This window comes from Phacochoerus africanus, chromosome 15, assembly GCF_016906955.1.
Source record: "Phacochoerus africanus isolate WHEZ1 chromosome 15, ROS_Pafr_v1, whole genome shotgun sequence".
NCBI classification, from domain to species: domain Eukaryota; kingdom Metazoa; phylum Chordata; class Mammalia; order Artiodactyla; family Suidae; genus Phacochoerus; species Phacochoerus africanus.
Window position 1 is genome coordinate 15,926,931 of NC_062558.1, and position 27,442 is coordinate 15,954,372.

Consider the following 27,442-nt stretch of genomic DNA (forward strand, 5'->3'; position numbering starts at 1 on the left):
TTTAAGATGTTTACAATCATCTAACTGGTGTGTATGGACACTACATAACCGAAAAAGGAGAGGAAGGGAAAAGAGACAATGAGAAAGAGAAGAAGGCAACTTTTTCTTCTGTCTTGCACAAGAAAACTTAAGATGCTACTTCTTAAAACTGGAATTCAGTTTTTCAAAGGGAAAACAGGATCCTATGTTTTATGGGAAAGTCACATTATTTTAATGAAAGGTAAAATACTGGCATATAAACCACAAGGTGGTGCTACAATTCCATACTGATACTGAATTTTTTAGAAGCTTAATTAAGTAGTTTCTGATTAAGTAGTTTTTTTCACAACTCTAATCCCCTGATTTATATATTTTTTTGTAATTGAAAAAAAAAATAAAGGTAACTGGATTAATTCCAGAAATATTTCCTGAAATTACTAAATTCAAAGTTATAACTTTAAAAAGATCCTAATTTTAAAGTATGATGACTACACATGTACCTGTATTAAAATACTAAAAATGCTCTCTTCAAAGATATTTTCTTCAAAGAATTTTAACCTGCCAGTATTGCTTCACATGGGACAGAAATCAAATTATATTTATATAAACACGAATAAATAAGAAATTTTATCTAGTGATTTAAAATGAATTTCATTTTTCTTTTGATTTAACTTCATCTAAGACTTTAGTTTCTCTAGAAAAATAACATAACCTCCTGTCACTTAAAAAAAAAAAAAAATCCACTATGTATCCGGTAACACAGGTCGGCCACCATCTGTGTCTGAGCCGCTGGTCTTAAATGTGCTGTGGAATAGTGTACTAAAATACTCAACATGTTTTCACAACTGTCCAACCTGCTTCCAAATACAAAAGGAGAATCAGACCCTCACTTCCTCAACATTAACTGAAAATGTGTGGCTGCCTTTTGACTGAGCATGAACGAGTTGTATTTTGGTTTCATTCAACTTTTCAATGAGCGTTTTTAACTTTTCATCACATCGGATTGGTCAGTGCAGATGGCAGGATGGTATGTAGGAGAGCCTCCTGGGGACAATATGCAAGTCCCAGGTGGAGTGTTTCCGACAGGATGTAAACCATGGTCCTCAAGCCTGTGCTTTAAAAAACATATTACTTAGCACACTGCCAACAAATGTTAACACAAAAATACAGTGCTGGAATGACTTCACTCTGTAAAAGGAACGTCCCGGCACATAGGTTTTCCTAAGAACAGTGAAACAGTGAAGCAGTCTAATCATAGCATAAAAATATTTAAGTATTTATTCAATGCCCAATGAAAAAGCTAATATACCAAATGGAACTCAAATTTTAATGAAAATATCACCCGTATATTAAAATTGCATAGAGAACTCTTAAAATGTACAATATGTACAGTAGCCAAAGTCCTAGAGAAGTTCATGTAGAAAATTCTATAATTAGTGATTTGGACATTTCAGTAACTCTGCAGTTTCTTCAAACCTGAAATACAATAAATAAATAATACATTAAGTAAATAACTAATTCATTGTAAGGCACAGAATTTAGGCTGTTGAAATTACACTTTTGAGCCTTAAGTAAATCTCAGGGCTTTTTTTTCCCTTGTTTTCTAGGGCTGTAACAGTGACATACAGACGTTTCCAGGCTAGGGGTCAAACCAGAGCTACAGCTTCTGGCCTATACCACAGCCACAGTCACTTAGGATCCAAGCCGCAATGGTGACCTACACCATAGCTCACTGCAATGCCAGATCCCCGACCCACTAAGCGAGGGCAGAGATCAAACCCACATCCTCATGGATACTAGTCAGATTCATTTCTGCTGCGCCACAATGGGAACTCCCTCGGTGCTTATTTATAGGTACAATTACTGTATACTATGTATACTAAGGTCTGAGGGGAGGAAAACAACTAGAGTCAATTATGAGTCTTCAATTTTGGAGCATAAGTTATTTCAGCACATTTCAAATTTCAAAAAAAAAAAAAGTTTTTTTAAAGTAGTAGGCTGCCTGATAATCTTATATAATTTCATCCATTTTCTTTCAGCTGCTCCTTAAAACAATCATATAATTTCATATTTGTACTAGATGAAAGTATCATATTTAGTACTACCATTCCAGTAACATTCTGAAAAAGGCTAGCAATATTTTAACAGTACTTAAATGCCCTTGAACCATCCATCTACATATATCATTTAATACTGTGATAGTTATTAAAAATAGTTTCTTAATTAACTATCAACCAAAAATATCACTGTACTCTTTAATCTGCAATTAATTCCATTAGCAATGTTTTACATCACTTGTTGGGAACAAAAACAGTGACTCATCTCACAAACACATAACTGTAGGTGGATTTATTATCCACTCGAGTCCTGAAGGAAATTCCACACCTGATGGGGAGACCTTCAAGGTTTGAAACACACATGCACATTCTATATATACTGTAATCCAACAGAATTCCCTACAGAGAAATGAATTTCTGTTGCCTCTGTTACTTACATTTTTTTCATCCTTTCCATTTTCTGGATTGTTGTTTCCTTTAATTTAAAAAGCAACAAGTTTAAGTGATTTCTCAAAGTAAACCACAGTCAAAGATGGACCATGAACATATAAAGCACAGTCTAAAACACTGCATTAAGTACTGTTTATTTATCACAAAGAACTTTTACGAGATTAAGATTTACGGTTTCACTACTTTTCCTGCCAATGGCACCTACAACTAAATCTAAAGCTTGCTTGATCTCCTGACCTTACAAAGGAAATCATCTAAGCAGTTGTCAGTTCTTCTTACCTCTGAAATCTCTTTCAAACCATAGTAATTAACAGTTGAGGTTCTGGGAGTTGAATCTGATGATACTGTACTATAACCAGAAGACAGAGGAATATTTGCTTGCCTTTCTTCTTGACTTTTTCTATCTGTGGAGAAATTGATTTTTAGGTTATCTTTTCCTTTCATAGTGGAGTCAAATATCTAAACATTTATATGAAGAGGGAAGAAAAACATCTCAATAGAAAATGGCTACTGGTGGAGGTCTAGATGAGTTTTTAATATTCTTTGAGGATGATGACTTTGTATATGGTGACCTAGATGTTAAAAACTGGCCAATAAAAGTCACAAAAGGTGGAGTTCCCACTGTGGCACAACAGGACTGGCAGTATTTCTGTAGCACCAGGATGCAGGTTCAATCCCTGGCCCAGCACAGTGGGTTAAAGGATCCGGTGTTGTTGCAACTGCAGCATACGTTGCAACTGCAGCTCGGATCTGATCCCTGGACTGGGAACTCCACATGCTGTAGGACATCCGAAAAAGAAAAACGAAAAAAATCTCAAAAGGTAATATTATCTTTACCACAATAGCAATCAATTGAATAGGCAGGTTAAGGTACTTTAAAATATAATCTACTGATCCATGCATATTCTTTTCTTAAAATGGTAGCAACAATCACTAAAACTGACTTATATACTTTTTTTGGTCTTTTTCTAGGGCCACACCCGTGGCATATGGAGATTCCCAGGCTAGGGGTCTAAGCAGAGCTGTGGCCGCCAGCCTACACCAGAGCCATAGTAATGCTAGATCCAAGATGCGTCTGCGACCTACACCCCAGCTCAGCTCACGGCAATGCCGGATCCTTATCTCACTGAGCAAGACCAGGGATCGAACCTGCAACCTCATGGTTCCTAGTCAGATTCTTTAACCACTGAGCCATGATGGGAACTCCCGACTTATATACTTAAAAGCCAAGAAACATTCTACCCTGAGTTGATATGTATGGAAAAAGTTGCTGAAAATTCAGGGTTCATAGATTTATTTCTCTAAAGAACTGAACAACTTTCCATTTCCAGTTTTCTAATATTATTCATTCACCAAAATGACAGCAAGCCTTTCCTACAACTGAATCAATTATACAATGTCACAGAAAGGACAAGCTCCTGTTTAATCGGTCCCATAAACCCTGTGTTTATAGTCATGGTGCATTTGGCTGCAAAGACAAGGCCCCAAACCCCAAACAAACCCATTTAAATCGGTTTACACAGTTTTACTGTAAGCCTACAAAGACAACTGCCATCAGGGAACAAGGTATTAAGACATGAGGACTTCTCTTGCCCATCTGCTCCATTCCTTTTCTTACTCATCAGCATGAACTTCACAAAAACCATTCCCAAAGTGGTCCTAAGATCAGACTGGGGAATACTTACTGCTCTAAACCTCAAAGGGAAGTCAAACTCTCTGCTTCCAAGTAGCATGTGTAATGGGTAAGGCTTCAATGGACAGGGTCTGATGATACATTTCTTGAGTCTAGGTGTTCCCCTTATTCATAATCTATAATCCCTTTCAGATAGCAGTCTAACTGCTCATCACGCAGAGTCCTAGCATAGCTCTTAAATTTGGCTATATGGTTACTATGGGTTAAAAGTATGTTCTGCAGTAATGCTATTTTAAAAGTACAAAAACTTGGAAAAGGCAATGTTTTGCCAATAGCAGGTATTCAGCCTTCAGTGTATATGAGTTTGATTTCTACCACATGCAGATACTAGGGACAGAAACACAAATATTATGCTAGACCATAAGATTAAAAAAAAAGCTCTTGCTCGCAAGGATCTTAGAGTTGAGCTCTGAAATTTGTTGAGTAATGAATGATAAATGGAGATAAAGCCAACTTTTATCAAATCTGATATCTGTAGTATATGATAAGTTCAATGGGAGAAAGGGCATCTCAAATAATCACATTTAATAACCTAATTATTGAAATTGTTCTCTGTGCAATGGAACCGACATGTGCACTAAATATGTAGTAAATATCTGAATCTGTTCCATCACTCAATAGCTATGTGGCCTTTGGCAGTTATTTAGTTTCTGTTCCTCATCTGTAAAATATGGATAATGGCACTTATCTTGCTTTGAGAATCAAATTTTACCACAGTAGGTGGCCCATAGTTAGTACTATAATGTGTTGTTGATAAATTGTTATATAAGCAGTAGCTGAAAGATTTAATGATGTTAAATACCTACAGATTAAAAAATTTAGCTTCATTATGAATTATCAATTGGACAAAATATCTTTTCTGCAAATATGACTTAATTACAAACACAAGACAAAATTTAGACCTTTGTCTTTTAAAAAAATGTAAGAATTGGAGTTCCCACCATGGCTCAGCAGTAAAAGAATCTGACTAGCATCTATAATGACATTGGTTTGATACCTGGCCTTGCTCAGTGGGTTAAGGATCTGGTGTTGCTGTGACCTGTGGTATAGGTCACAGACACGGCTTGAATCCTGCATTGCTGTGGCATAGGCCGGCGGCTACAGCTCTCAACCCCAGCCTGGGAACCTCCATATGCCAAAGGTGCAGTCCTAAAAAGGCAAAAAAAAAAAAAGGGTAAGAATCAAAAAAAAAAACAAAAACTGTCACTAAAAAACAGCCCAGAAAAATCTCATCCTGGCTGCTCAGTCACAATGAAAATGTCAATAGCCTAGTGAAGTTAAGTGACACAGAGAAAATGTGTCCTAATTTTAGATCCTTCTTATTTGATGATCATCAGTGACCTGTGATGCAAGGGTTTATAATTTTACAGGTTACTGACAGATGGGCCTAAGTTCTTTCCTTCTTATATTTATTATTTACATATATGAAAACTATGCTTAAGTCTACCCATTTTTATTATTTTAAAGCATCTTACAATTAAAAGAGTAAAACATCTCTCGAGGTTTGCAATTTTGTTTTTTTAGTTTTTAATTAATTTATTTATTTTTTGTCTTTTTGCCATTTCTTGGGCCGCTCCTGTGGCATATGGAGGTTCCCAGCCTAGGGGTCGAATCAGAGCTGTAGCCACCGGCCTACACCAGAGCCACAGCAACGAGGGATCCGAGCTGGGATCCGAGCTGCGTCTGCAACCTACACCACAGCTCACAGCAACGCCGGATCCTTAACCCACTGAGCAAGGCCAGGGATCGAACCTGCAACCTCGTGGTTCCTAGTCAGATTTGTTAACCACTGAGCCACGACGGGAACTCCTAAAGGTCTGCAATTTTGTACACTGGAATTTATTTAACTACTATGTCATGTAAGGCATGTTAGTTGGCTTTTCTAGCAACCCTTGACTTATAGTAAGTTCAGTATTTTCTTTGTTCCTGGAAGCTTTGCAATTCCTTAAAAAAAAAAATAAGGCTTAAGGATACTAAAATGATCAAACACTAGAAAATCATTTCTGTGAAAACTCCCTTCCAGTATCACTGACACCAATACACTAAGAACTCACCCGGATTGAGACTATCCATGTCGCTACTAGAAGCATACTCTTCACTCATTTCATTAAACTCTATATAGTTGTCATTCTGGAATAATACAGTTCACTAATTAGAATAAAATAAAAAGAAATGGTTCTCATTTTATACTCTTACAGCTAAGGATTAAATATAAAGATGACATAATGTTTAAATATTTTTGATTACTTTTATTTAAAAGCAAAAAAAAAAATTCCTATGTATAAAAATGATCTTTTCAATGTGGAAGGAGATAGAAACTTTGAATTCACTAACTTTCTAGGAAGAATAGACAGACTAGGAGCAGAAATTGACATTCTGAGGAAATCAAGATACAAGTTTCTCAGATTTGATAAGGCAATGGCAAATATGGTAACTATTTCTACAATATTTATAACTTGAAGTAAATGAGTGAGAAAGGAAGTTATCATTTTAATTTTTCCTACCGTGGCAACTTTTTCTTCACCTTGTAACAGTAGGCCATTTGTACTATTAAAGGAATAAAGTAATTTCGACTTTTTTATAAATACATACAAACATTATCTTACCTCATTTTTAAGTATTTCAAGTATTAGCAGTTCTAAAAGCTCAATTTAACAAGTCTGTCAGCTTATCTTATTTGATGAAGAGAAAAGCAACAGCCACAACCACCACCACCAAATAGGCTGTACCTAAAGAGGTCTTTATTACAACTAAATATTTCCTGCTACCTAAATACCCTCTCATTTATCATTCTAAAAGATACACAAAAATTAATGAAAGAAATACTTAATTGTATCTGAGATATTCCAAAAATGTTATGGAAAGAAAATACCTTTTTAGATAAAAGCATTTCTGTTTCAAGAAGAGTGACACGACTTAGAAGATTGGTCCAGGTTTTTTCATTCACCATCACTTTCCCTTTCATTTTTGTTTCCAAAGAGTCTAATCTATTCTCTAGGCAAGTCAGTTTCCTAAGCTTTTCTTGGCATTCAGCAAGCATCACCTGTAGTGCAGTAATCTCAGGATTGACTTTTACATCCTAAAATGATGAGAAAGATTAAAAATATTATTCCAACTGAAATTGTCATAGTTCAAGTATTCCCATTTGCACCGTGTGGTTTCAATAGCCACAACAGGCAGGACAGCGAGAGAGCTGAGAGTGCTATTTCTGGAGGCAGACCTCTTAGATACATAACCTAGCTCACATGAGATGCCCGATGCCTCAATTTCCTTATCTAAAAAAAAAGGGACAAGAGTGCCAGTTTCATTTGGGTCTTGTAAAGATTAAATGAGTTAACGTACAAGTTCATAGAACAGTACCAGATGGTAGAAAAGAAAAAAACTTGTAACTACCTTCTTCTAATTACATCTAGCAGAAAGCTAAGAGGAAGTGACCAAGAATGACAGTGCATTGAGACTGTTCACTTTGCTATAAAAAGGAAATAAGCTGAATGGTCATCTTGTAGTTTTTATAAATGCCAACTGTATACTGATGTACAAAAGTCATAAGACAGAAAAAGAAGTTTTAGCAGCAGCAGTAAAGACTAGAAACTATGATGAGGTCTATGGCAATAAAGTCATAGAAACGGTGTTCTGAGAGAGAGCAGAGGACAGCAAGGGCCCTAAAAGGGAAATGAAAAGGCAATAAGTAGTACACCACTTTTCCCGTTCATCAATATGGGGAACAGGTAGTAAAGAACCTTCACTGAACAAAGTGGTACATCTCCCTCTCTTTCTCTCTCTCTCACCAGACTGTGAATTATTTGAAACCAAGGAAGTCTTATGTCATTCTTCTTTGCATTATCTACAAAAACTCACCTAGTACCCCAAATATAAGGAATAAATAATCTTTTGGATTATATCCAGTGAGGCTCATTGATTCTTAAGTAATGGTAACAAAGGTAGCATGTCATGATCAATAATTAAAAAGTCTAGAAATGTTCCAAAGATTAGATGCTGAAATAATCATGTATATCAGAAGAAATATCAACATCTGTTAAATAAGTCCAAAATCCTTACTTGTTGCTCACAGTTAATCTCAGGAACCTGTAATTCAGGAATCTTGAGTTCAGCAGTCTTCAAGTCACAAACATCAAATGCTTCATGAACATCTGCTGATGGATCTTCAGGAATGTTAACACCATCTTCATTGTACAGGTGGCGGATCACCACAGCTTTCTTCTGTACGGAGGAAAACAGAGAGGCTTTCATGTTCTCCTCCATAATTATTTTAAGCACACACGTAGCATTTTGAAAAAACAAAAAACAAAGAACAAAAAAGTCCTATTTTTCCACTTAAGATTTCTGAAAGTTGAAACTACCTCATCAGCATATACCAAATATCACAAACTTTAAGAATTTTATTTCATATGTGAGGATAAAATTGTGGTCATGTTCTTAAAAAGATTCTTGTATTTTACAAAAATGTTGAAGTATCTATTCAATGATGTCTAGGACTTGTTTCAAAAGGTTTTGGATTTGGAGGAAAAGATGTTGGGAAAAGCGGTTACAGGAAGGATGAACAAGATGAGCAAAGAGTTGACAAACAGCTGAACTGTGGAATGCCTACTTTGGTAAATGTTTTAAATGTTCCATAATAAGCTACTTTTAAAAGGTTACCAAATTACTCATATACAGATAATCAAGAGCTCTATGCATAGGATTCATTACAATTTTTTTTTTTTAACAGCATATGGAACTTGGCATATGGAACTTCTTAGGCTAGGGATTAAATCCAAGTCACAGCTGCAACCTACCTCCACCATAGAAGATTGAAAAAATGCAATCGGTTACATAAGCCATATTTAGTAAGTACTTATGCCTAATCCACAGTGAAGATTAAAAAAAAAAAATTAGGAGTTCCCGTCGTGGCGCAGTGGTTAACGAATCCGACTAGGAACCATGAGGTTGCGGGTTCGGTCCCTGCCCTTGCTCAGTGGGTTAACCATCCGGCATTGCCATTACCTGTGGTGTAGGTTGCAGACGCGGCTCGGATCCCGCGTTGCTGTGGCTCTGGCGTAGGCCGGTGGCTACAGCTCCGATTCGACCCCTAGCCTGGGAACCTCCATATGCCGCAGGAGCGGCCCAAGAAATAGCAAAAAGACAAAAAAAAAAAAAATTAGTCTAAGAAAATCCCTATTTACCAGCTCCCATTTTGGTGCAACAGGATCAGTGGCATCTTGGGAGTGCTGGGATACAGGTTCAATCCCAGGCCCAGTGCAGTGGGTTAAGGATCCAGCATTGCTTCCACCGAGGCTTGGATCTGATCCCTGGCCCCAGAGCTCCATATGCTGCTGGGCGGCCAAAAATGAAGAAAAAAAAAAAAAATCCCAACTAGAAAAATTCTAGTTGGGAAAGGATACAAGATACTTAATATTCCTTTTATTTTGTCCTCATTACCTGGAGCAAAACAGGCATTTTTTTTTTTTTAAGTTACTGACATAAGAACCTTTTCCCTACAGTTAAATGTCAATATTTTTAATAAAGGCATAGAGTATAAATATCTTCATAGACTCTGTTTATATAACATATTCTGAATTGGGAAAAAATAATACCCTAGATTTTACTTCAGCCAAAAAAATACTCATCCTTTATCAAATTACACATTGATTATTCATCTGGAAACCTATCCTTCAATCTCAAAAGGGTCTGCCCCAGATGGAAGACACCTGAAAGTATATTTACCATTATAAAATAATATTTTGGCTTAATTTTTCCTTAGAGATAGAAAAAAATTAAAAGCATTGGATTCATTCAGCCACAGGAGCTTGAAGTAGATAAGGGCAGGTAAGATCTAACAAAGAGAAAATATTCAAAACACTACCCCAAAGGAGTTTCCTGGTGGCTCAGTGGTTTAAGGACTGGTGTTGTGACTGCTATGACATGGGTTTGATCCCTGGCCTGGGAACTTCTGCACACCATGGGCGTGGCTTAAACAAAACCAGACATACCCCAAAATCAGATTATACATTTAAGGACTATCAATCACTGGATATTTCACTTTCTTGGTATAGAAATATACATGTATGTAGGAGTTCCCATCATGGTGTAGTGGTTAACGAATCCAACTAGGAACCATGAGGCTGTGGGTTCGATCCCTGGCCTTGCTCAGTGAGTTAAGGATCCGGCGTTGATGCGAGCTGTGGTGTAGGTTGCACACACAGCTTGGATCCGGAGTTGCTGTGGCTCTGCTGTAGGCCGGCAGCCACAGCTCCGATTCGACCCCTAGCCTGGGAACCTCCATGTGCTTCAGGAGCAGCCCAAGAAATGGCAAAAAGACAAAATAAATGAATTAAATAAATAAATAGATAAATAATAAAATAAAATAAACAAATGTATGTAAATCATGACCTATCAGTGTAACTAATTGTAGGGTCTTTAAGAAGATTAGATACACAATTAAGAGTAAACATTTATGACCATCATCATCATCATCCGCATGAGGTAGAATTAAGGGTTAGAAATATAAAGAGAGGAGTTCCTGTCATGGCTCAGTGGTTAATGAGCCTGACTAGGAACCATGAGGTTGTGGGTTCGATCCCTGGCCTTGCTCAGTGGGTTAAGGATCCAGCATTGCTGTGAGCTGTGGTGTAGGTCGCAGACGCGGCTACGATCTGGCGTTGCTGTGGCTGTGGTGTAGGCCAATGGCTACAGCTCCGATTAGACCTCTAGCCTGGGAACCTCCATATGCTGCAGGTGCGGCCCTAGAAAAAGACAAGAGAAAAAAAAAAAGAACTATAAAGAGAAAGCCTGTTCAAGTTGTAGCTTCTACCTTCTTACATGTTCGAATGTCCCCAGATAATATATGAGATGAATTATTAAAAATCCTTATACTCTAATGTCTGAGCACAATGACATTCTCTTTGCATTTTCTTACCTTTCCTGAAGTCACAAACCTGCCGGTAACATCAATGCCGACAGGTTCTGCAGATGTCTTCTCAGCACCTGAACAAGATTCGGACTTAACAGAACTGATTTTTTTCCTTTGTTGTGATGGAGTCTAAGAAAAAGGCAGATGTACATAATACATTGTGTGTAGGCATGATGTATATATTAAATTCCTCCATCATAAGAAATATTCATAAGAAATATGACTGCCAAATAAAAGACCACATGTCTTTTGAGATCTAAGAAGTGATGGAAATGCATTAGGTTTGAAATGTTTAGGACTGGTACCTCTTAGTCACAAATGTCTAAAAACAAGTAACTAGTATTTAAAGCAAACATCAGGCATTGTAATCTGTGAATAATGTATGTAGTAACTGACTATGCATTAACCTGCTGACTAGGGTATTGTTTTATAGATTAAAATATTGCCACTTGGCATAAGATAAAATCTATTAATATAATTACCTTCTCAAGACCACTCAACTCCTTGTGCTTTTTCATCACACAATTTAAAATATCACAAATAATTTGGATTTTCCATTCCGCAAATCCACACTGGAGAAACTGCTTTTTTGTCAAGATTGGTTTATAATTAAAATGATCACGAAGAAGCTGTAAAAAGGGAAGAGGTCAGCATAAAAGTTGGGAGTAATTTCTTTTGAAAATCCCGAACAATAAATGGCCACTTGGGCAGGGAGGTACTGAGAGGCAACAGGGATGGGGACGGGGTAGGGGGTGGAGGATTAAGCCATTACATAAAAAATTCTATAGAGATTCGTAGGGGTGCTATGAGTCATAACCACGAAGGAGAAAAGGTAGAAAAACAGGTAGTCAGAGACATACCAGAGTAGAGATAGCTATCTGGAAAGATGGAAAAAGCTAGCTCATCACCAAAGAGTTCAAATACTCTCACTAGAAAAACTCCTTAGCTTGCTATAAAAGATTACCACGCCAGATTACCAGAAAACCACAGTTCTATTAACGAACTCACAACTTGATTTTTAGACAAGTCAGTAGGCTACTGAGTTTTAGTCTCTTATGTGTAAAATGAAAGAAACAGATCACACTAGTTATTTTCAAAACCTACTCTATGGAACCTCAGTATTTCTTAGATTCTTAAGCTTCCATGGAAGCTTTCTGGGGTGAGAGGCAAAGAAAGGGAAGATTAAACAGAGACTATACATAAAAGCTACCATTTCATCAAAGGCAACTCTCTACTTAAAAAAAGATTTGATTTGATAAATGGGCTTTGCTATTTTTAAAAAGGTTAAGAAAAAATTAATGATACAAATTAAGGTTTTCAAAAATCAAATATAAGATGAAGTTCAGGATACATAGAATACAACTATAGATACCAGGGTAGGTAATGAGATGCAGTTTCAGACCTCAAAGAACATAAGTTGTTGTAGTTCCTTCCTATAAATGATTAAATTAACTCATAATTCTATGAAAAAACTTTTAATACAATCAAGTTTCTAACCTCTGCCAGCATACCAAATTTTACTAAAACTTTATATAAAAAGGGAAAATGATAGCAATGACAAATGTTTACTGGTTGTCATATCTATTTAGAGTATGAAACATAAAGCAAACTTGAATTGCACCTTGTTTACACCAGGGCCTGAAATTAAATGAGATTAAATGCATATGGAAATACTCTGTCAACCATACAGAGCTGTACATACTTAAGGAGTTATAAAATCATTAATCTTAAAAAACCATTCAATGACTTCTAAAAGAATTATTGTTTTATAAATTCAAAATACCTTGTAGACAGTATCTATAAAGCGCAAGTCGTTCTTTGCTATGAGCTCCACATTGGACTCCACCAGAAGTTCTGCTACATAAGGTGAATATGAGGTAAGGGAATAGCTGATGATAGGCAAAGATGCTGCTATATCGCCCTTTACCAACCTGTAGGGGAAAAAGAAAAAGATTTTATTTTGGCTGCCCTGCAGCTTATGGAGTTCCCAGGCCAGTAATCAGATCCGAGCTGCAGCTGCGACCTAAGTAAGACATAGGTGCAGCAACACCGGATCCTTTAACCCACCGTGCCAGGCCAGGGATTGGACCTGCGTCATCCTGGTGCTGCAGGGATGCTGCTAATTCCGCTGTGCCACAGCAGGAACTCCAAAAAGAAAGATATTTAAGGGGCATAGTTCCACAAATTTGGATAAACAGGGAAGTAGAGAGAAATGCTGTCAATAGTTCATAATTTAACACTACAACCATAAAAACTAGGTGATGCACCAAGACCCTTCAGAGTCTATCACCCACCCTAAACCAGTGCAACCAAATTACTAGGAAACAAAAACTTACCAACTTATTTAGTACCAACAGCCTTTTTACCATGATGATATTTATTGATTTTCCAAAGCTTAGCCTTACTCGATCTAGTCCATTTTCTCCCACTGGTAAAGCAAATATACTGCCTTACTTAGTGGTTTTGCAAACATTTCTCGCATTGCCTCACTTGCTCTTTACCACAAACATGCAAAGGTAAAACATTACAAATTCTAAGTTACAGATTAAAAAAAAAAAAAAAAAAACGGGGCGGAAGAGGCAGCCATATAAAATCTGTATTTTTATTTAGATACTCCCCTCATGTCAAATATTACCTGAGATCAGTACTGGAAATAATATAAAGGAGTTTGATATAGCTTACCCTACACAATCCACCTCTCTAGGATAATTTAGAGAGCGAAGAACTTGCTCTAGGTTCCGTAAGCTTCTTTTTAAGTCACCTGTTGCCATTACTTAACATTCAATTCAGCTCCAGCTTCGTAAATTAGATAATTTTTCACCTAAAGAAAAGAACTGATGAAACATTGTTAACTCTTTGTATTTTTGAAGCTTCTCTATAATCTTTTTCGTTCACATCTCAGACCCACTTACCTATTTCTCCCCTAATTTATCTTTCCTACTGGCCTAGTACCTACTATATATTCCTGAATGCTGGGTGTGCTTTCCCCCTCAACATTTTTTCATTACAAAAAAATAAGTTTGCCTTATGTTTCATCTTCTTATAATGTGTCTTATTCCATGACACTCTCCCAAATACTTAATTCTGAACAACAAAGTTTGGGAAGTTATCACCGAAAAGTAATCTCCGCCAATGGCTATTCTGGATGCTTAGTAAGGCTGCAAAATAAAATCAGTAAGAAATAGAGACAAAGAAATTTAGCACAGATTTAGTCATTAGTCCCAGGGCTCTGAACTTATAGCTGCAATTCAGATACTTTTTTTCCCCTTCCCAATATGAACTTAAGATTCAGCTTTATATAGATACAATTTCAGATTGAAATATGTAAAAATACGTTATATAGACACCTTAATAGACACACATTTCCTTGGTCAGCTGAAAGTGACCAAAAGCAATGACACCCCAGTAGCAAAGAGCACACCTAAGCATGCAGTTCTTGTTGCTATTCTCCAATAAAAGGAACCTCTGCTCCCAGGAGAAACAGCCAATTCTACGACTGGGGCAGGAAATACACAAGATGAGCCTGAGATGTTAGGTAGGAAGAAACTATACACAAAAGTATCTGCATTTGATAAAGGATATCGAAAAAATGTACTACAAACATGATATTTGATAATGACATATTGACAACTCTCTTCCTGAGACTGGGAAAAGGCAAGTTTATCTACCCTCACTGCTTCTATTCAACATTGTACAAGAGGTCTTAGTACAAAAATTCAAGAAAAAGAAATGAGTAAAGACTAAAAAAGGAAGAAATAAAAATATTAGTCACAGATGATATAACTGAAAAATTGAAAAAATTTGAAAAAATCCAAAAGAATTTGTGTGTGCATTTATGTGCACTAAAAGGCAAGACCCCACTGTGGCTCAGCAGGTTATGAACTACACTGGCTCAGGAGGTTATGAACCCGACTAGTACCCGAGAGGATGTGGATTCAATCCCTGGCCTCACTCAGTGGGTTAAGGATATGGCATTGCCATGAGCTGTGGTGCTGTGGTGTAGCTAGCAGATGCAGCTTGGATCTGGTGTTGCTCTGATTTAACCCCTAGCCAGAACTTCCATGTGCCACTCAGCTCTAAAAAGGAAAAGAAAAAAAAGAGAAGACATGAAGAATATTTGAGATTTTTAAATAAAATGGTTAATTTTTTTAGACTTCAAAGAAAACAGTACCATGGAATATTTTTAACTGACTCACTTTATTGCATGGGATTGGGCTTTCATTAGATTTTCAAAGAAGGATCATAAAACAAAAAGGTAAACAGTTAAGAACTTTTGCTTAAAAGAGACAAAAGGCTTCTAAACTGTAAATCAAATCAACCAGTGAGGTAAAGCTCAACAACACACTTCGAAAACACCTAGTATTTGTACCTGTCCATGGACATTTCATAAAAAAGGAATAATATACAACCATACCTTGAGTACTGAATCCTCTGAGAATGAAGCTCCTCTAAGATGAAGTCTCTGAAATTAAAAACAAAGCATAACAGTTCAACAAATCAAGTGAAGTATAAGAGTTTGTATGGTCTTTGCCCCCAGTCAATATCCTTTGTGTCAATTAGGACACAAATCAGTCTTACACACCCTTCCTACACCTATACATAACCAGAGGTAATAAGGCTCACAATATGCAAAATCCTAAATTTAGTAAGCTTTCTATTTTAAATCCCTGGCCAACCACTTCTTTATCCTTTATTCCTCTTAAAGGGTTCCAAGTTTCCTCTTTTATCAACATGGTAAAGAACATGTTACTGAATGTACTTTTAATGCTCACTCTTGGGTTTTAGTCAGTTTTTTTCAGCTAATCTATTACTTCAACTCAACATTTACATTTTTAAGTAGAAGGAATCCCAGGTAGTATCAAATTCCAGGAGGAAACTAGAAAAAGAAGAAATGAGCCTAAAATCACATTCTACAAAACACTGGCCAAGAACGTAAATCTTATTTAACATCTTTTACGATGACTGGAGGATACATGTATATATGAAAGCAGTTCAAGAGGACTTCCCAAGATCAGCCTTTATTTTCCTGGGGAAGAGAAAGTAGGAACTACCCTGGCTGTTGACTACAAAAAAAATATGTGTTCTTGGATGTTGCCAGTGGACAATACAGTGGGTTTTTTTGTTTTGTTTTGTTTTTGCTTTTTAGGGCTGCACCTGTGACACATGGAAATTCCTGGGCTAGGGGCCTAATCTGAGCCACTGCTGCTGGCCTATACCACAGCAACGCAGGATCCAAGCCACGGCTGCGACCTACACCACAGCTCAAGGTAATTGCCAGATCCTTAACCCACTGAGCAAGGCCAGGGATCGAACCTGCAACCTCATGGTTCCTAGTTGGATTCGTTAACCACTGTACCACGACGGAAACTCCCAAACCCAAGAATCTTAACACAAGCCTTCTAGGGTCACCTTTTCTCCTAAGACATTCTATAACTTTAAAATAAATTTTATCTCTTCCCACAGACTTCCTTTAATCCTTCTATCTTTCCATAAGGATGTATATTCCATCTTGGTAGTACACGGAATTTCTGTCTTATTTAACACTACATTATCTTTCCATTATTCCTTTCTCTGAAGTCCTATAACACAAATCAATGTCTTATTATTTCTACCTCTGAAAATGGAATTTCTGACAAAGTATGTTCCTGGAACACATCCTCTTCAGTACCAGCAGAATAAATATTTTGAAGAAGAGTAAGATACAAGTACAGCTGGGATCTGTAGGTAAAGTGATAAAGCAGGATAGAAAAAGAGGTTTTAAAAACTATGTATTATAGGTGATCTATATTTTCATGAAAGGCTTTACTGTCTCTTATAAAATTGAAAAACATTAAAAATTAATACACTAAAAAGAAGCCAATCTAGGACTTGTGCACATTTTAACATAGTACTTTCAGAGATGAAAAATAACTTGCTTTTTATGAAATCACTTAACATTTTTGCTTTATTAAAAAAGGAAATTGAAAGCAAAAAGCATATACCCGTAGCACAGATTCAACCATTAATGTGGTCTCTATTGCTTCCCAGCATCCTCCAGAGTTCTCTGTTACTAGTTAGATCTGCCTAATTGAACTTGGTATAATGGTCTAAATGGTAAATGAACTTATGGTAAGATGATGGTATAAAAGAGCAGTTTAAGACTTTTAATCTAGTTTAGCCTCATTGCTGTTAGAGGTCATTAAATGATGCCTCAAAATAGAATGCCACTGAATTCTGTGATTTCTGTTCAGAATGAAGCAATTAGACTAGTGTGATTATGGTCGATGGCTAAGAGTTTGTGACAGCTCACAACGCTCTGAAATAAAACGGGGGAAAACAGGGTCAAGTGCATAGCTCTGTGGTGTTGCTGTGTTAACATATAAAACCATTAAAAACTTTTTGGATAATTTTAGAATAGTACTTCATTATAGCCATAATTTCAGATTTTTCAGAATTTACTCTGATGTTTTTCAGAGCGGGTAAAATCAAAATCTGTGGTCCTGTAGGGAAGTGGAGAAACACCAAACCCCCAGGGAAATAGAAAGCAAGGAAAACATCAACTTTTCTCAGCTGTTCTTTCTAGTCAGTTTCCCGGAGGAGTCGGATCGCTCCCAACCCTAAGTCACAACCTAAAGTAACAGGATGACGTGCCACGATTCTTCCCATTTCATCCTTATCAAAAGGATATCCCAGTTGGGTACACGAGCAGGGCACGTCTAGGGCTCTCCTCCCCACACCACCCCCAACCCCCCACTTGTTTTAAAAGGATGAAAAAGCGAAACTAGTTACTCGGCCCCGCCCGGGGACTCGGTTAGAGAGAGGCGAGCCCTGCCCAAATTGGGGCGCAGCTTCGCCAGTTCCCCGGCGCTCACCCAGCAGCGGTCGATCAAAGAAGCAGGTTCCGAAGGCCTCCGGCCCCGTACAGCAGACGGAGGAGGTGGTAGCATGTGCAACTCAAGAGCCTCGGGAGCCCAGACTCCAGCAACAAATCTCTGCTTCCCGACGCCGGTTCCCGGACGCGCCTCTCGCGCCGACCGTTTGTATTCAGAGCAGCGGGTGGGAGCCCGCCACACACCGCGGCAGGTTCTTCAAAGCTGCCGGCTCCCCCGAGATCCTGGATTCCACGTTGCAGATTCCACAGCACGTTCGCCAAGAGCCTGGGGGAGACTGACCCTACCCAGAGCCTTCTCAGGGGCCAGTCCGATCCTAAGCTGTAGATTCAAAGTCTGCCCAGTTTTTAGGCTCAGACGGGCTCGCACTGCAAAGAGAGAAACCGAGAACTTGTGGCGAATCGTAGACCACCGGAACAAAAATGCTTCTTCCTGAAGCCTCCGAACTCGACGTCACTTCCGGCAACAATAGGAAACGTCAAAACTCGGAGAGTCAGCCGCTCCGGCAGCTGCAGCCTGAGGCGCGCTCAGTTCGGAGGGATCCGGTGCTGTTTCTGGGGTTCTGCTCGCCGTCACCTCCACCAGGCGTGAACAAGCAAAGTCCGAACCGGCTTCTCCATGGCCTGGGCACCAGTTCCCGGCTGAACATTTTTTTTTTGGCTAAAAGCCCCCGCCCAGAGGCCGATTCGTCGCGGCGGCGGTGGAGATCGGAGGTTCTCAGGTACGGGCGTCGGCCTAGACATTTCAGAGCTCTTGCTTCTCTTCCCTGTACACCCCTACTTCTCGGAAATAATGACAGCCGGTGCTGGGCAGTTGGTAGAAACTTGCCAACCAGCGAGACTTTGGGACCAATGACGGTGCAAAACACCGTGAGTGACAGCAGTACTGGCTTATTACATTTAGGGAGCCGTGTCAGGAGGCGGGAGTAAGTGTGTTCCTAGGCCACTGGGGTGTAGGTCAGCTTGGAACCCCAGGTATGACCCGGCTTCATTTTGAAAGAAAGCCGGGAAATTGAGGATGACTGTCTTCTAGCCTAGGTGTTGCTTTTCAAGTAGAGTGGGGGTTTTTTGGTGCGTATGCACAATTCTTTAACTTTCCGGTAATATGAATGCAAACGCATACAGTTAAGGTTACGATGGATTGTCAGTAGCTTCAGCCATTAAACTTTGGTTATAAAGTTGCCAAATTCTTAATTTGTCGTCTCTTGTATCTGAGTGGGTTCCAGTTTCTTATTTGGTGGGTGCTAAGTTAAATATTACTAACTGGGTGAAATCAGAAATGGATCCCGAACCTCAGTCATTTAAGGGTTTTGTTTGCTTTTATTTTTATTAGGTCTATATGTACTTAGTAGTTTAATCATTGAATTTTTTTAACAAGTGGGAATTTTAATTTTCAAAGATCACAGTTGTCTCTTAAAATTAGTAGGTCATGACCTTTATTAGTAAATTATCAAAGCAAAGCTAATTTATATTTTCCATTTCAATTTTTCTTGTTTGTTTGTTTTTAAATGTTTGGAGTTTGGTAACCGTATTTCTGAGAGGGGGAGGGATTTTTTTCCCACCAAAAAAAAAAAGAGATTGAAAAAATTGAGCAGATATCAGAATGCAAAAATTTTATACTATTTTCAGTTTGAGTCAGAAACTTGCCATTTTTATTGAGTTAAGTGGACAGTTTGTCTTGAGAGACTGTACACGACATGGCAGCTGGCTTTCCCTCCCGCGAGGAGTCCAAGAGAGAGCACCCAGGACTCTGTTTTATAACCTAATCTCAGACATGATATCACTGCTGCTGTATTGTATTGTTAGAAGTGAGTCAGTAAATACAACACAAAGTCACTGGGAGAGGATTACACAAGGGTAGGAATCCCAGGACACAGGATCTGTGGGAGTCATTTTAGGAGCTGCCTAACATAGATGTCCAGGATGATAATTTTTAGGAATTCATAGGCAGGAATCACTGAGCAAAAACACATCCAAGAGAAATGCCTGATTGTAATGAAATAGACAGACTTATATACAAGAATTATCTTTCTTGGAAAGTTTTTTTTTTTTTAATTTTTGGCGATTTTCCCCATACTCATTTTCTGAATTGACTTATTATTTCGGGGAGGGTAGAACTTTGCTTGAGGGATGATGTGTGTGAGAGGAAGGTTTGTGATTTTTAAGGTGTTCGTGAGCAGAGCATAGCTCAACTGAAGATCGTGTATTCTTTACCCATTGCCATTTTATATGGTTGAAATGGTTTCAGAATAAACATGAGCAAAAATAGCTTTTAAGGTGGAAAGAAGTTAGCAAAGGCTAGGGAGAAGTAAGCCTTTCTAGTGTAGAAAAAAAGAATATGGTAATCTTTGTGCTGATATGAGAGCAAATAGGAATGAGAGAGGTGTGTCAGAACAGAAATGTTTGTGTGTTTTAAAGCATTATTAGGTGACAGGTACCACCTTCTTTCAGCATTACCTGGATGCACATCACCAGCACAGCTTTTGTCAGTGAACCAAATAAACTTATTGGAAATAAAAGGCACAGCCTTCGTTTATTGTGACACTATTTTGGCAGTGACTCACTGTAAAATTGCCCATGCTTCTTCCAAGTTTGAAAGATGTTGTAAATCCTTAGTAAAATGTTATTCAAGTTTATCTTTTATACATCAAGTGCTTAACACCAGCCTGACTGTGTCCATTCTCAAATTGTAAATTTGGCTTTTAAATGGGTGCTTCCTTTCAGGTTAACATACTGCATTTATAGTAGGTTACAGCCAATTAATTAGTTTTGGGCTCTTAGATGTCTGCCAAACTTAAAAGAGATGCTTTTGAGAATAACGCAGTTGAAATACTTCCAGTCACAAAATATCTTATGGTAATAACTAGCCATACATCATAATTTATTATACTTATCAACAGTTTAATAAGGGATATTTTGTGTGTTTATTGTGCTTTTGCATATATGAAAAGTTAGTCCTTTTCCTTGTTTCACAGTATAAAAAGATTGAATTACAAAGAAATTTTCTTTGATTAGAATGCATTGAAATTAGTTATTCAAATGTTTGATTTTATAGTTCATCACTAAACCAACTGCTATGTACAACTATTTTTTCCCTACATTTTGATTCACATTTGGAAATAGGCTAATCTATTGGCTGATCTGTGATAATGTTTCAAATTCATTAATGCCAAGTCTGTGAATTCTACATCTAATTCATTGAATTATTTTACTTAGCATTTTAATTTTTTTTTTCCTTTTTAGGGTCATACCCGCAGCATATGGAGGTTCCCAGGCTAGGGGTCTAATCAGAGCTACAGCTGCCAGCCTACGCCACAGCCAGAGCCACGCCAGATTGAGCTGTGTCTGTGACCTACACTACAGCTCATGGCAACGATGGGATCAACCCACGGATCAAGGCCAGGGATCAAACCTGCAACCTCATGGTTCCTAGTCAAATTTGTTTCCACTGCGCCAGGGTGGGAACTCCTTTCTTATCATTTTAAAACAACTTTAATGAAATACATCCCCCTCTAGAAATTTCTGTCCCCTGTTTATTTTTTCCTCATAGTTTTATTTTTCTGACACTTACTGACATAGACTCTAAAGTAAAACTTGAATGTGTTTATCTTCTATTTAGAGCAAGTGTTTTTGTGATAGAGAGGTGAGAAAAGATATTTGGTTTCAAGTTTAGGCAGAGGTTTAGGCTGTCTGGCTCTGTGATCAGCAGTTTGTATTCTGCAAGAACAGATTGCAGAGAATTCCATAACCTATTTGAAAGAAGTAACAAGATTTTAGTAATGGAGCCAGCTTAGAGAACGCTATGTGCTTGTCCTGAGTTATGATTTATAGAACATGAACAAAGTTTGATAACTTTATTTTATTTGAAAGTTAAAACCGACAGTGGAACATTTCTTGCAAAAGAAGCTGAAGAAATTAAATAAACCCCCAGTTCTCCACTGTTTGGTTACACTTTAAATGACAATCTCAATTTTTATATTTGTTTCAATGCCATTTGGTAACACTCATTATAGAATCAAATTAAAGATCAGGAAAAATACTTTCAGAAAACAAAGAAATATTGTAAATCTTTTTGAATTAAAAAAAAAAAAACCCTAGAAATGGTATGCCTTTTAGTAACAAAAACTGCTCTTGCAGGACCAGATCTTTAAATTTAATGAGTGTGGTTTTTTTTTTATGTGTTTAATGTACCCTGTGACCTCTTAGTACTTAGCTATTTCCCTTTTCTCCTTAGAAAGACCTCCTTGTGGACTTACCCTTCCTTCATTTCTCTACAATTGTTGCCTTTCAATGTTAGAAGTGTGATTGGTTATCAAGTTTTTTTTTCTTTTCTTCCCCCCCACCCCACAATCTGTTATAAACTACCTTGGTGGTCTGTTCGTTTGGAAGTAGAGAAATAAATGCTGGGCTGCCAATTTGATTATAAATATGGAAAGTATTTTCTCACAGAATCTCCCGTGTTCTTACACCACTGAGTAATGTCACATGATAACACTTAAAAGATTTTTAAAACATAAAGTAACTAAAAATCTAGTTGTTACTTTCTAGTTGGAAAAAAATTGAAAATTTCTAAGAAGATATAATAAATGAGTGAATTTCCCCATCTCTAAGTCTTAATAGAATTTGCATTTCATTGATAACTCGTGGTACACATTTTAGATCTTTATCTGAGATAGGAAATTTCCACAATTTAGACTCTTAAATATTGAAGAAAACTAACAATTTATAATAAATATTTAAAATAGCCCATTCGTGTCACTTGTCACAAACCAGTGATTTAACACTGCTTGCTCAGGAAAAGACTTTATGGAATATTTAAAGCAGAATGCTTTTTTGAGACCTCCAGACTCCTTTGTATTCTTCCCAGCTTCCACTGCGAGTTATCCATCCACCTAACTGATGTATAAACCATTCTTTATTACACATCTTGTTTCCACAGCATGTGCTATTTGAATGCTTAGTGCCATAGAATTACTCAAAAGTCGTGGTGCAGTATATTCTTTTAGAATAGTACTTTATTTGGGGTTTAACTTGTTACGTAGGCATCTTTTGATTAAAACTGCTTATTTTACAGATAATTTTGTAATAGATATACCAACAGCTGTTAATAAAGTGGCCTCATTCTTTTATGGAAATATCTTTTGAAAAGAGAACAAGACATTACCAATACAGTCAAATACCATCTCTTTAAGAAATGTAGCCATCTACTGGAAGTAAATAGAAAAATATTCTCATAAACGTTAATAATAAACTTGACAGAGTGCTTGGTAATTAATCTAATCTATATTGCCTTCTCAGTGAAGTGCCTGTTGCAACAGGTTCATTTGGGCTCCAACTGTGTCTCTTTTTTAAAAATTGAGAAAACTGCATATAAAATCATGTCAGAAAAGTACAGCCATTTCATTAGAAAAAAGAAAGTCAGGATTTACAGACTGCTTTACTAATTAAAAGATGCTTTTGCATATGTTATCTCAGTTAAGGCTCATAGCAGTCCTATAAGATAGGTAGGAGTTATTTCCCTGTTTTTATAGGAAACCAAAGATGAGAAACCTCATCTGAAATATCTAAGGCCACACAGCATATATGGCATAGTTGGAATTCAAACTTTATTTTTTTAAACATTACATGAATAATTCACTTATAATTGTCCTTGAACAGTGGAATATAATTTTATTTTAGGAACGCCAACTTTAAATTCACCCTGCAGAGTAGCAGTGTCAAGGATACTTACACATATCTCTCAAGCAAACATGATGTAGCCTGCAGTCTCTAATCGCAACATGATAAATCTAAGTATTACTTTTACAAACCAAAAGGCCTAAATTCTTAGGTTTTGTTTTTTTTTTTCCCAAAAACAGGCTCTTCTAAGTTGTTTGGTCAATATGTAATAAAAGTACTATTATTAATGTCTGTTATTTTAATAGAAACAGGAATACACAAGTAGTGAGGATATTTAAACAACTTGACTGATTTTTAAAATATTTTTAACAAATTAGACCATTACTTCCACAAATTAGAAATATTATAAAATAAATTAAAGCACATTAGTTTATGTACTTTAATTTTTAATGAGTAATTAAACCGGTTTTCTTTAATGTGTTTTGCATTTATGCTGGGTTTTTTTTATTAGGCCAAGTCCATCAATCCTTTTGCATTTACACTTTTACTCAGTTATTGATATATCCTAGTAAATAGTCAAAACGTTTTTATAGGATTTGCATCTTTAAGGATCTGTGTTCCTTGATCTTGTCTTCTTTTGGTCTGTATAGTACATTCATTCCACAAAGTCAGAGGTGATTCAGAGATCAGAAAATTTTAATAATTAGTTGGATTTCTTTAAATCTAAAATCAAGAAATATGCTTAAAAATACAGACCTCGACAATTATTGATTTCAAAGATCTAAGAAAAACATGGTCTCCATGAAGCTCTTTATAATTCAAGTTCCTGGGGACGTGAAGATGTTATAGGTCTTCAGCGGAAAGTTCTTACTTATTACATGATTTATTTTATGATATTGAGTCTTCCCATGGAGTCTTACAGTTTTCATTTCTAGAAACAAATCGATATTGATTAAAGAGGATGGTCTTACTGAACTGCCAAGAAGATATCTCTGTTATCACTGATATATTTACTAGTTAATTTTTTTTTTTCTCCTAGCAAAGGTAAATGGTGTCTCCAAATTCACAGATCCTAAATTAGTGAAATTTAGACCCAGGATTGTAACTACTCAGATAATTAAATCGGAATAATCAGGTGTCCTCTGAAATGGGAGAACCAAAATAAGAGAAATCATTTAAAAGAGGCTAAATGATTTATGGTGACTATAAAATACCTGTTATGGTAAATTACCTTTGGTTAGCTTCGCCTAACCCCCCTAAGTCCCAAGGGATAAGAATCATTCACTGTGCTTCTGATGAGAAAAATGAGGACCACATACTGCTAATCAAATTCCATGTTGGAGTTTGAACCAGATCTTCTTCCCATCAAAGCCGATGTGCTTTCCGCAGGACAGTAGTCTGAAGGAAAAGATGCAGCTGGGCGCAACAGTGGAAATAATAAGCAGTGACCGAGGTAAAAGAGGTGAGAGCTAGTGATGAAGAAACATCATTGCCTTTGCCATCGTGGATTCTGACAGTTCTGGGCATAAGGTTTGGTGGTTAAGAATAAAATCTTTCAACTCAAAAGGACCTAAATTTTCCTTTTGCCAGCTCTGAGGTCTTGGGCAAAGTTGCCTAACTGTTTGAGTTTGATGTGCACTAAATTTAAGAATTACTGCTAATTACACTCATTACGAATTCGATATTTCTTCAGCTGTAATATGTACCTATTAAGGTTGTTGAGGATTAAAATGAGATATTAAATTTTTAGCAGTGTTTGGCATAGAGTATTAAATAAACTATGGTTTGTAGCACAAAAACAATATTTTTGTTTAATATGTTATTAAATATTATGTAAAAAGTATTGTGTGCATAAGGCTACGTACAAAAGGAGGGAACACATCCAGGAATCCCAGGCCTTAAATCTGCACACAGAAAGTTGAGGGGGTATTTTCCTCCTACTTTAAAAATAAAATCCTACCCTTTAAAATAAAAATTTCTATCAAAAATGACAAAAATAACCATTACTATTTTGATGTTTGCCTTCACAGGGGTCTCCTACTACTCTTAAACAGTAATACGAGCATTTATCTTCTTAGTGATGGTTTTCAGTCTGTATGATATTAATTCGTAATGAGTGTAATTAGCAGTAATTCTTAAATTTAGTGCACATCAAACTCAAACAGTTCCAAATTCATATGTTTAAATTCCTCTAATGGGAGATTTATGTTTACAGAAAGGTTACAAAAGTTAATAAAAATAACTGATCCATTCCATTTACCCAGATCCACCAATTTTAAACATTTTCCAACACTGCTTCATCATTCTGTCTGGAGATAGTTTTTCTGAACAATTTGAGACTAGTTGTTTACGTTATGCCTTAATTCAGTGTTTTTCCTAAGAACAAGAATATACTCTGACAAAGCCACTGTATAGTTACTAAATTCAGAGAAGTTAACATTGATACAGTATTTTAAACTGATCTTCAGCCCATGTGTCTAGTTTTTCAGTTATCCCAATAATGTCCTGCATAGCTTATTTTTTCAGTATAAGATCCAGTCTACACATAGCATTTAGATGTCATGTTTTTCCATCTCCTTTAATCTGAAATGATCCCCTTCATGGCACTGGCAGTTTTGAAGAAAGAAATTATCATTTATATACTCTTTTTTGAGTTTCTCTGATATTCCACATGGTTAGATTCAGGTTATATACTTTTGGCTGGAACACTGTAAAACTGTTATGTCCTTCTCAGAGTATCATGTCTGGAGGCACATGATGTTAAGTTTGGACATTTGGTTAAATACTGTCTAATCTCTTAATTTCTTTTTGTAATTAATGACTAATATATGTGGGGAGATAATTTGATACACTGTAAATCTTCCATTCTTTATCAAACTCCAGATTCGGCACCCAGGGATAATTCTTGCCTGAATTATTTTTTCTATGAGAACTGTAAAATGACAATTTTTCTCACTCATTATTTGAAAGTTTACCGTAAGGAAGAGCTTTCCTTTCTTCTTTATTTATGTATGTGTGTATTTATTTATTTATTTTGTCTTTTTCTATTTTTAGGGCCGCATCCACAGCATATGGAGGTTCCCAGGCTAGGGGTCTAATTGGAGCTGTAGCCTCCTGCCTACGCCACAGCCACAGCAACACGGATGCGAGGCCAGGGATTGAACCCGCAACCTCATGGTTCCTAGTCGGATTCGTTTCCACTGCACCACGACAGGAACTCCTATTTATGTATTTATTGATCATCAGTGTAGACTCACTCACAAATTCTTTTTTTTAACTTATTTTATTGAATTACAGTTCATAAGTGCTCATCATTTTCAATGTATGAAAATAAGTTTTTATCAAAACAAACTAGGTAACATTTTATTATTAGCTGTGGAGTAAACTTATGCAAAGTTATCTCATAAATCATATATATGTATTTTGAGCTATATGTTATCATTATATTATATGCAAATTATCACCTTAAATATGAAGAAACCAAAGCTTAAGAGTATTCAAGAAAATCCCCTAAGGTCCTGTAAGTGCTGACCAGTGGTGTCAGGATTTGAAGTCTGTTCAGCTTCAGAGTCCGCAACACTATGCTCTCTCCTTGACTTGCTTCACAACTTCTGCAATGGATCTCCTGTCCTTTTGAGAGTTTTACCAGTTTTCTGACAGTTCCACACACATTCCACTTCCTTCATCTTAAGGAAAATTTGGGAGTGGGGTGGAACACTGAAACTCTTTCCTTTCTCCAGAGGATAAATTTATGATATCAATCCTTCTCAAGTGATTTGTGTGTTCTGCCCCCCCCCCCCCATATCAAGAACTGCTTTAAAGGGAAAAAAGAAATCCCACAAGGGCAATTTGCAATATTATTTAGC

The 27,442-nt window shown here is 36.9% G+C and overlaps 2 protein-coding genes across 6 annotated transcripts in view; one reads left to right on the forward strand and one right to left on the reverse strand.

Moving 5' to 3' along the window:
• Positions 1-455: 455 nt before the first annotated feature.
• On the reverse strand, positions 456-18,076 carry CEP44 (centrosomal protein 44). 4 transcript variants are annotated; one of them, XM_047760088.1, is made up of 13 exons: positions 17,941-18,004; positions 16,702-16,807; positions 15,504-15,551; positions 13,772-13,910; positions 12,873-13,020; positions 11,572-11,718; positions 11,096-11,218; positions 8,239-8,400; positions 7,052-7,258; positions 6,234-6,309; positions 2,766-2,890; positions 2,474-2,511; positions 456-1,455 (listed from the first exon to the last, which is right to left on the reverse strand). In XM_047760088.1, the coding sequence occupies exons 4-13, from the start codon at positions 13,858-13,860 to the stop codon at positions 1,413-1,415; spliced, it is 1,158 nt and encodes a 385-aa protein (XP_047616044.1). In that variant the 5' UTR covers positions 13,861-13,910; positions 15,504-15,551; positions 16,702-16,807; positions 17,941-18,004; the 3' UTR covers positions 456-1,412. The 4 variants fall into 4 exon arrangements, with proteins under 4 accessions (XP_047616044.1, XP_047616043.1, XP_047616042.1 ...); XM_047760087.1 differs by having other exon boundaries at positions 13,772-13,923; XM_047760086.1 differs by lacking the exon at positions 16,702-16,807 and having other exon boundaries at positions 17,941-18,076.
• A 365-nt stretch (positions 18,077-18,441) lies between these two features.
• Positions 18,442-27,442, forward strand: part of FBXO8 (F-box protein 8) — a 36,359-nt gene continuing 27,358 nt past the window's right edge. For both annotated transcript variants that reach the window (XM_047760090.1, XM_047760091.1), the window contains exon 1: positions 18,442-18,679. The gene's annotated coding sequence lies outside the window, so the exon portion shown is untranslated. The remainder of the gene's footprint in view (positions 18,680-27,442) is intronic.